At 35.6% G+C, this 10,648-nt stretch overlaps 1 protein-coding gene across 2 annotated transcripts in view; it reads right to left on the reverse strand.

Moving 5' to 3' along the window:
• The window catches only part of LOC110021607, a 28,205-nt gene extending 18,478 nt beyond the window's left edge, over positions 1–9,727 (reverse strand). The window contains exons 1-2 of one of the 2 annotated variants that reach the window (XM_020720168.1): positions 9,289–9,727; positions 7,509–8,745 (exon numbers count right to left, since the gene is read on the reverse strand). In XM_020720168.1, the coding sequence (XP_020575827.1) occupies positions 7,509–8,729 (1,221 nt within the window). In that variant the 5' untranslated portion in view covers positions 8,730–8,745; positions 9,289–9,727. Of the gene's footprint in view, positions 1–7,508; positions 8,768–9,288 lie in introns of both variants that reach the window. The other variant, XM_020720167.1, reaches the window with a different exon arrangement.
• Between the last annotated feature and the right edge of the window lie 921 nt (positions 9,728–10,648).

Below are 10,648 nucleotides of genomic sequence, written 5' to 3' on the forward strand. Positions count from 1 at the left end.
TTTAGTCTACCTGGTCTCAAGCTGCACTTTTTTCATCATCAGGTTCTCTACTCTATTGGGGTCATCCTTGGGGACCCTATGAAGCTAGATCTACCCACTTTCAATCTAACAAGACCTTTTGTGGTTAGAATATTTGTGGAAAGGGATATTACTTTACCTGATGTTACTGAAGTCTGACTGGGCACAACTCATAATGGATATTAACAACAAATCGTTATGGAACACAAACCTTCATATTGTACCAACTGTAAGATGTTTGGTCATATCCTTGCTAAATGTCACAAATTTCATCCTAATTTGAAATCTAATGGTCAAGTGAATAAGGATGAGTTTAACCTCACTGCTGTGGACATTTTAGTTCCACCTAAGGATGATACTACCAGACATGAGGTGTTTGTTGCACCTGAAGACCCCCCCATGACACTGTTGTTACTGTTACTGCGAGTGATGCGATGCTGGCACCTACAAACTCCATACAAAACAATTCCGATGGACTATTGCCTATAAATGATAGTGTTCATACTGATAATCAGGAGAACCTCGCAGCTCCACTTATTCAAGAAGTAACCGGTGTAGCGGCAACTCACACTTCTCATATTGTAGAACCTATTGTGGGTACTACTGTTCCTTTTGGTTCAACTCTACCCCATCAGGCAGATTCTTCGGAGGAGGAATGACAGGTTTACACTTCCAAGAGGAAGAAGAACAATAGATATCTACTAGAGCTCAGAAGTCTTATGGATGATACTTTGGTTACTACGGGTGATGGTAAGCACCTTACGAATCTGCTAGCTGGATCACTACCGAGACCTAAAGCCAGAGGCAAGACTAGATTGGGATGACCCACACTTTTTTAACGCTCGAGTGATTTTTGGGTTTCTTTTTATTTCTATATATACTCATCTTTTACATTTTTTTTTTGTGTTGTGCCGTGTGGGTTAGGTGTTTAGGCCCACCCATACAAACTTATCTGTATTTTTATCTTCAATATATCAGTCATTGAACTTTTTCATAATATATATACAGATATATAGACATATATATATATATATATAAACATATACATATCTATATACATATACATATCTGCTCGGCTCTGCCTCTGCCTCTGTCGTCTGCGACAGAGCCATTCAACACTCGTGAGCTTCTCACTGTGTTGCAGGTTGGCACTGACTGCGGTAATGGCCTCAAGGCTTTCCTACGCCGCGGCCCTCGCCGATGATAACCCCGCCAAACCCTCCTATGCTACAGTAGGTCACACACGCAGCTCCCATTTTCACCTTGCAGATAGTGCGGTATTCCTGCAGATTTACCATGATTTTGTTGCAGGAAATGAGGATTGCAATCTCATAAAAAAAGTAAAGAAAAAGACGAGCAAACCAGCAATTTTCTTTTATGACGCTGAAATTTCAACTCATGCAAGAAAATACAAATTTACACTAGTTGGAAAGTTCCAATTAGGTTGCCATAATATGGAGATCATCGGGAAGATTTTTGAAAATTTCAAATTGGTTGGAGATTGGCAGGTGGGTCACACACGTCAAACCCTCCTATGCTACAGTAGTTCACACACGCAGCTCTCATTTTCACCTTGCAGATAGTGCGGTATTCCTGCAGATTTACCATGATTTTGTTGCAGGAAATGACGATTGCAATCTCATAAAAAAAGTAAAGAAAAAGGCGAACAAACCAGCAATTTTCTTTTATGACGCTGAAATTTCAACTCATGCAAGAAAATACAAATTTACACTAGTTAGAAAGTTCCAATTAAGTTGCCATAATATGGAGATCATCGGGAAGATTTTTGAAAATTTTAAATTGGTTGGAGATTGGCGGGTGGGTCATTTTGATAGAAGACATGTTATGATACAGTTGAGCACAGAAGATGATTACACGAGAATTTCCTCAAAAAAATTCATCACAATTGAGGGCAAACATATAAAATTGCTCAAATGGACCCCCAATTGCACCTACCTGGTTCTCATTACTAATTGCACCTATCTGGTTCTCATTACCTGAACTCAAGCTTTATTTCTTTGACTTACCTATCTTATATGCAATTGGGACTATCCTTGGGAAACCTTTGCAGGTAGACTTACCTACAGTTTATCTCTCAAAACTATCTATTGCAAGGATTTTGATTGAACGAGATATTACACTACCAGATGTAGAAGAAGTATGACTTGGATCTGCTCACAATAGTTATTGACAAAAAATCATTATGGAACAAAAATTATACTACTGCAAGCACTGCAAGATGTTTGGACACCTGCCGAAGAAATGTTTCAGATTGCACCACAGTTGAGAACCAATAGTCAAAAGCAGGAACACAATGTTAGTGCACCCCATATGCCTGAACGCGATCCCATCAAACGTGATGACAGCCAACCTGAGGAGGAAATCACCACAAAACAGGAGTTGGTGTCTGCCCCTGGAATCCCTTCTCCTGACCATACTACAAAGTATAATGTTTGAACTGAAAATCAAGATAATCCCGCAGCTCCTATTCAGGAAGCATCAGGTGCGGAGGTAACAATTCACACTTCACATACACTAGAACCTATCGCGGTGGCAACGAATGTCTTTCCTCCTACCGCGGTGTCAAATCAGATCGAGGATCACATGAGCTAGTCTTCATATAAAGAATGACAAGTTTACACTTCTCGGGCGGAAGAAGAAGGCTGGGGGCTCACTCCAACTTGAAAACTTAATGGATGATAGTTTGGTGACTCCTGACAATGGCACGACTTTTCAAAGTTTGTTATCTGCTTCCGCTCCTAAAACTAGAGGAAGAGGCAGGACTAAATTGGCTCATCCCTAGCACTTGTTTTCTGCATGTTTTAAATTTGTTTTACATTTTATTGAGTTTATCTGTATCTTTTTTGTTGGAGTATTACTGTACTTGTATCGTATGGTAAGGTGCCTCTTTTGGGCTCTTCTCATAGAACATTTATGTATCCTTTTCTATTTCAATTTATATATATATATTTCAAGCTAAAACGAGCCAATATTCTAGGCAACCAACTTGGTGGACTGGTTCCCAGCCATTTTTGAAAGCTTCTTTATAAAACTAGAAATTTAAAAATAAACACAAAAATTTCTTCCCAACTGTAGGAACTCTCCAAGAAAGAAACAAAATAATTTCCCTCTGCGAGATGAAAAACTGTTGATTCACTGTTGCACAACAATTAACTCACCATTATTAAGGGCTTCTCATAGAGTTCACTGTGGCAAAAAATCTCAATTTTGGAAACTATGCCTTAGTTCTCCTTATGATGGACAATAAAAATCCTGGATGTAATCATTGATTTTTTCATACTTTTTTCTTTGCCTAGTTTATTTCTTCCTATCCTAGGCTATACATATTATCTCTATATATTCCTCATTTGTTAATACCCAAGGAATGGGAAAAATGTTGTATTTTTCGCCTCTATTTTTCAATATGGTATCAGAGACATCCGTCTTTGTCTACCAATTCATCTCATATTTCAAACTCTTTCTCATAAAATCTCTTATTATTTAAAATCTTCGCCCGCTTTAAACCATGATGGCGTTTAAACAATAAATGGACTTAGCAAGCAGCTATTCCTACGATTCCACTCCGGCTATAAATTAAGATTCAATCACATACGCGGTATCCAAGAAACCTTCTCCAATTTGTCAGCTATTAATCTCAAATCAAATCTGCCAGCATCTTAAATCACCATCAATACAATTGCTCAAAAAGATATGATTTTGAATACCTTTAGCATCCAAAATAAAAATCTAAAAACCTTGAATTGTGGACTCTATAGCCTCTAGTTATATGAAAGAGAATGTCTCTTTATTTCACACACTTCATCCTTATTCGAAGAACTAGACAATCAAGGTTAGTATTTCACATACTTTTTATTAGGACTATCAATGCCACTTGCTCCCTGACTTTTAACTAAAGTCTCTAGGTTTGTAAACTTTCCTGCATTATTATATCAATCAATAAAATTATCAATGAAATGAACCGTGTCACAATTTTTTTTTCTACTCTATGAATTCAAGGATGTAGTATCAAGAAGGATAAAGTAACGTTAACGAAAATATTAACCTCCACTTTTGAATGTTAAAGAAAATCCTGAAATGAAACTAAAACAAGCTTGGCATGCATCTTGCTCTAACAAAATACAATAATATTGTGGCACTTTCAATTTTGACATCCCGATTTCATGCACCTTAAAAAATTTTTACTCTCTGAATTCATCAATACAAATTCTAAAGCATTCCAATGAGAAACTTATCAATTTCGTAAAAAACTCAAATACTAATCCAGGTCATTCAGATAAAGCCGCACGACATTTTGTTGTCTTCCATAATGACATTTTGGGACTATCTCATGTAAACAGTATCGCATGTGCTAGGTAATTTTTAACTTTTATAGATATTCATACCAAAATGAATTGAATTCTGCTAATAAAAGATAAATGTGAAACAAGTTTTACTTTTCTAAAACTGCACTCTTTAATACAAACTTAATTTAAAACCTAAATTCAAACTTTCAAAACTGACAATAGGAAAAAAATACTATGATCACCAACGTTCCACATCTTACAAAGGTTATTCAATCAGTTATGATCACTAATGTCTCAAATTATTATTAGAGAGATGCTTTCTTTACCATTGCATCAGTCAATAATTGTATGCCATCAAAAATTTTAAATTAAAATTTCACCCAACATATCCCAAAACCAAACTCATCTCTTCACCATTCCTCTCGAGATAATTGGCACCTCTCTCATTGTTTCTCATACTCCTCATTAAAGAAGCAATTTTGACTTGAAAACCCATAAAATGTATCATTGTTGGCTTCTATCCATGCCAACAATTGTACCAATATTATTCTGCCATTACTGAAAAATACTACATTGTCACGAATGTGACTTTTTTCAAAACAAATCTTTCTTTTCCAATATTGTCAGGGGGGAACACCAACTCACTATTTGAACATGAGTATTGTAATAATATCAGCCCTATCTTATCTAAATCTACACTCCTTCCAAACATACTTCCCACACACATGAATCACTCTCTTTCGAATACCCTGAAAGCTTCAAAGATCACAAAATGAGCAAGATACAAAAAAAAATCCTATTCTAAATGATCAAATTTTCAATTGACAAAGTGAAACTAAACTTTATGCCTAACCCAAGTTCTGATACCATTCCGAAACGCAAAATTGACTCAGGATAATCTAAATATTTCTATTGCTCTAGTAAAAACATAAGGGCTTGCATAAAACACCCAATTAGTTGTTATATTTCTTATGACAAATTATCTCCTAAGTTTCATGTTTTTATCATGAATTTTTCTTGCATTAGAATTCCTAATAATATTCAAGAAGCCTTAAAGATACCTAAATAGAGAAATGTGGCTCATGAAGAAATTAAGGACCTTAAAATAAATGATACATTAAAACTTTCAAAATTTCCCCATGAAAAAAAAACCCATCAAATTCAAAAAGTTCATCAATATGAAATTCAAAGTTAATGGAATTATTGAACACACAAAGCAAGATGAGTTGAGAAAGTTTTCACTCAAACTTATTAAATTGATTCGAAGTCAAGTTGTGGCCTAGTAGCAAAGATTAAAACTGATTATTTCACTAACATCAAGTAAAAAATATCTGTTAAAATAAAAAACTTATAAAAAGTTAAAAAGAGTTATACTTTCTGAATTTGAGACCACTAATAACAAAAACCAAGTTTGCACACTCTAAAAATTATCATATAGCATAAAACAATCATCAAAAGCCTAGATCAAGAGATTTGCCGTAGTGATTCAAAGTCATTATTAGTACTGTCAATGATAATGTATTAGTACTGTCAATGATAATGCAACCATGATTTACTTATAAAAACATCAACTAAAGATAAAATTAATGCAGGAATTGCATATGTGATATCATTGTGACAGCATATCATTAAGATGAGACAAACATGTTGAATGATCTCTAGACAAATAAATTTGAAATGTGGATCTTGGTTCATTAAAATAATTCTTAAACAAAGAAATAGCAAATTTAAGCAATGGGATATCTGTCTCTGAACAGAAACTGGCATACTATGATGTAAGCCTACAAACATTCCAACAGATCCCTCCAAACAAAGCCGAAACTAAGAAAGATTCAGAACTTGTTGACAAAAGAAAATACCAAATATTGGTATAGAAATTGATCCATCTCTCTTATAATAGGCCTAAAATCTAATTTCCAGTTAGGGCAGTCAGTCAATACGAGGATAATCATAAGGAAAAACATTTTAATATTGTATATGGCATGCTAAACTATCTTTAAAATACATCATAAAAAGATATTTTCAAGAAATGAACAAATAGTGCATTGAAATTTTTACGGATAATGATTGGGTGAGGTCTATAACTGATCAATGATTCACTTCTAGCAATTGGTTATTGATATGTGAAAATTAAACCACTTGGGAAAGCGAAAGAAAGCAGTTATTGAAGTACAACTGAAGCTAATTCACGGTCATGGCTAATTGATTGCGTCAAAAATCAAAGCTTATGATGTGCTACAACCAACCTACAGAGTGCGTTGCTAAAGACCCTATCTACCATGATAAGACTAAGCATATCAAGATTGATACACACTTTATAAAATAAAATAAAAAATAAGAAATTATCACTCTGATAATACCTGAAACTGTCGATATGTCTGCTAAAGCACCCAACCAAGTTCAATTCGACACTCTTGCTTCCAAGATAGGAATAATCAACGTATATTCTTAGCTTGTGGAGGAGATTGGAGATCATGATTTCATGTCTAGAATTATTCAAAAACAGCACAAATAAAATAAGAGAAAGGCCGGCAGCCTGGCATTCTCTCCTCTATCTAATGATTCATTCCAGGCAACCAACCAGACAATGGAACCTCTCCAAGATGCAGCACGCAACTGAAAATCTATAAATCAGCAAAAAAAAAGTTACTCCACCAGTTGTAGAATCTCTCCGAGAAGGAAACCAAATAAATCCCTGCTGCCCAGCCAACTATTGAACCTCTCCAAGATGAAAAACTGCTTATTCGTGCTGCATGGCAATAACTCCCTGTTGCTAATGCGCTGACTCCTAAAGGATTAGTTCTGGAAAATCCACCTTCTCCCAAACTAATTCCTTAATTTGCTTTCTCAACTTTCTGTAAGATGGAGAATAAAAATTTTGAATTCACCGCATAATTACTATTTTTGATTCTTTATTCTTATGTCTAGTTTGTTTTTATCTATTCTAGGCTGTCTCTTCATATATGCACCTCTTAATACCGAAGAAAAAAAGAAAAATGAAATATTCTTGTCCTGTGTTTTTAAGCCAAAAGTTAACAATCAAGTATCATAGTTGTTAAACTAGTCTATAAGGTAGAAGCTTCAAACTATTTTGTAAGGAACATAAAGAAAGACATGAATTTCTCATGGAAAAATAGTATATTGAATGATTTTTAAATAAAATTTTATATGAGATGGTCAACTAACATCTTCTCTTTCAAGATATTGATCCTCTGCCAGGAAATCCACAGCTTCGGAGGCAAGAAAGCACCTAATGAATCTTCTCATCTTGTAGAACCTATCCTTAACGACGATGAACTCTTTCATCTTTCTGACAATGGTAGCCAACTCATCAATCTTTCCACTACCGGTGACATCATCTTCACCAGGCAATGGTGGCAAAGGAGCTGCAGATGATGGTTCATCCTTTGCAAGGGCATTAATCCTTTCATCAAGCATACCAGATTTCTCCAAGAGCTTCAATTCATCCAAACCACCTATCAGAACCTCATTGAAGTACACTAGTGGAACATTTGAGGATCCAGTAGCTTTCTCCAACTCCAGCTTTCTGTTAGGATAAATATCAATATTAATTTCAACATATCTAAGCTTCTTCTGACGCATAAATAACCTAACCCCTCTGCATTCTTGACACCCCAGCTTTGTGTATACAATAATTCTCCCCTTCATTGCTTGCTCTTCTACAGTATTTCCATCATTGACTTCTTCTGCTTGTGCCACCTTGTTTTGTATATCTGCATCTCGTCCAATCTTGATATAGTTGAGAGGATTCCATGTGGATATGTCTCCCGCCTTCATTAAAACGTCCTTTAGTTTAAATTCTGTGCCTGAATCTTCTTCCTCTTTAATTCCCCTAAATGCAACTTCATCCTCTTCCACATCACAATGCACCTCATAATCGTCATCCTTCTTGCCAGAAAGACGACGTAGAACAGTCGACACTGCAACTGATCCCTTGTCCTTGACAAAATTTTTAAAAGCAACAGCTTTTTCTGGCCAAGCAGAGGCCTGCAGATCTGAGTCTTGTTCTGGAGATAAGCTAAGAGAGCCGGTTGCTTCCATTTCAAAACGCTCTGTTCCATCAAATACAGGGTCCACTTCTTTATCTTCTGAAAAAGCTTCCTCTTCTTCTGTTTGGACATTAAAACCATTAGACACATGAAGCTGGTGCATTGACCCATCTCCTTCATCATTACAGCCTGTGCTTAGATTTTCCTTACTGTATAAATCCCCGTGAACTTCTACCTGGGAATTAAATTTCTCATTTTGGATATCCTCTAATGTCAATGAGCTGCCTAACTTTCCCTCAACAGTTGAAATGCCATCTCTGCTTTCACGTTGTCCTTGTTCTGAAACAGGCAAGTTGGACACTATTGTCTCATCAGTCCTTATACCTTCACTTTCCATTCTATCAACAGTGCTCCTGACAAAAAATTTTTAATCTCCTGACCATTAAAAAAAAAAGTTCAGAATCCTACAACAGAATATCTATTTATCTTCAAGAGTAAACGCAGTTTAACTAGTTTAGCTTAGCCAATATGATTGAGAAATCTCACATCGCTTCAACTACACTCGTTAGAGCCTAAGAACAAATAAACTTCAAATCACATTTAATTAGAAATATCAATACAAAAAAAAGAGGGAAAGGATGAGCATGCAGCAAATGCAATGTTTTTAATTTCCACTAAAATAGTAGGCCAAGAATGTGAAATGATAGATCTAGTCCTCGCTGCATAGACTCCCCAATTGATTGATGTAAATCCGCCCCAGATCAATAAGAAAACATGACATTCTCAAAGACCCCTTATTCAATCCCAAAAAAACCCGAACAGAATCGAAACCTGAATTACTAGCAAAAAAACACATTTAGCAATAAAACTGAGTGGACAAACCATTAGCCCATTCAATTTTTAGGAACAAATAGACTCCAGCAACCAAAAAAACCCCATAAGAAAAAGCATAGTACCAAGATCTAAAATCGCAAACTGCGAAGCAAACAGTCGAATCAGCAATGGAGACAAATGAAAGAATCAAGCAGTCCAAATCGTAGCATTCATGGGTCAGATAACTAGGGCAACCACGACGAAATCTTATCCGCTATAGAGATCAACTTGAAAGATCGTTCAAGGTAAATTGAAGGCCGATAAACACGCGGAAATGCAGGAGATGGAAGAAGGAATGAGCGAAAACGGTTTCCGACTTCGCAGGAGGGATGTTGAGACAGATAAGCGGGAATGGCGGTAGCCTGCGAATAATGTGAGCTTAGCGGGGCCCTACTTCATGCGAGATCTCACTGTCGTTCAAAGTAAAGCTCGAGTCATGGCGTAATGGCGCCCCTCTTGTTTTCTACAGTGATTTGGAATCTAGGAAGTCGACTTCTAAAGAGTCGTTTTCCTTGACTCGTGTTTGACATATGTATCTCTGTATCCTAAAATTTTTCTTTGCAGTCCCTTCCTAGAAGTTATCTCTGAGTTATTTTTGAGTTATTCTCAATAATATCAAAATAATTTGAAATAACTTAAAAATAAAGGCCGCGGGTTATTTCTGAGTTATTTCGGTATTATTGAAAATAACTCAGAAATAATCTGAAAATAGCTCAAGAATAACCTACGACTCACGTAGAGCTACGTCAGGAGTCCACACAAAAAAAAATGCTCCTCTATAAGGGGGTTCGGTCATTAATCGTCTAGACTAAATTTTTTCTCATAATTTCAGGAATGTCATTTCAATCGGGCTGTGTAAATGAGTCAGAGCTTGAGTTATTCTTGGCTTGAGTTTGTAGGATTAATTTTATCAATTTTGAGCTTGAACTCAAGCTTGGGTTTAGGAGTTCGAACTAGCTTACTTGTTTATTATAAAAGAGAGAAAATAATATTAATTTAAGGTTGCGCTATAATAAAATGACAAATAGAATGAGTAATTATAAATTATGATATCGCTTAATATAAAATATAAACTATTATTTTTAAATACTTTTATTACTTTAAAGATGAAATCTTTAAATTTAATATATTTTTAATATATCTTATAGCAATAATTTTTTAAGAGTCGGCTCATGAGCTAAAGAGTTGAGTCAGACTAGCTTGAGCTTGGCTTGTTAGCTCATCTACCTAAGTTCACAAGCCACTTCTCAAGCCGATTTTGAGCTAGCTCACGAATCAACTTGACTCACTTACACCTAATCTCGAATAGTTGGATTGGATCATGATTGTAATGATAAAAATACTGTGATCTATGAGCTCGTGGAACAAAGTTATACCGAAATACAAAAATCTCTCAATTCATGACCCAAAGTTACATCATAAAGCACTTTTGCTTACAACGGA

The sequence above is a fragment of the Phalaenopsis equestris genome, unplaced genomic scaffold, assembly GCF_001263595.1.
Source record: "Phalaenopsis equestris unplaced genomic scaffold, ASM126359v1 Scaffold000136, whole genome shotgun sequence".
Classification (NCBI taxonomy): domain Eukaryota; kingdom Viridiplantae; phylum Streptophyta; class Magnoliopsida; order Asparagales; family Orchidaceae; genus Phalaenopsis; species Phalaenopsis equestris.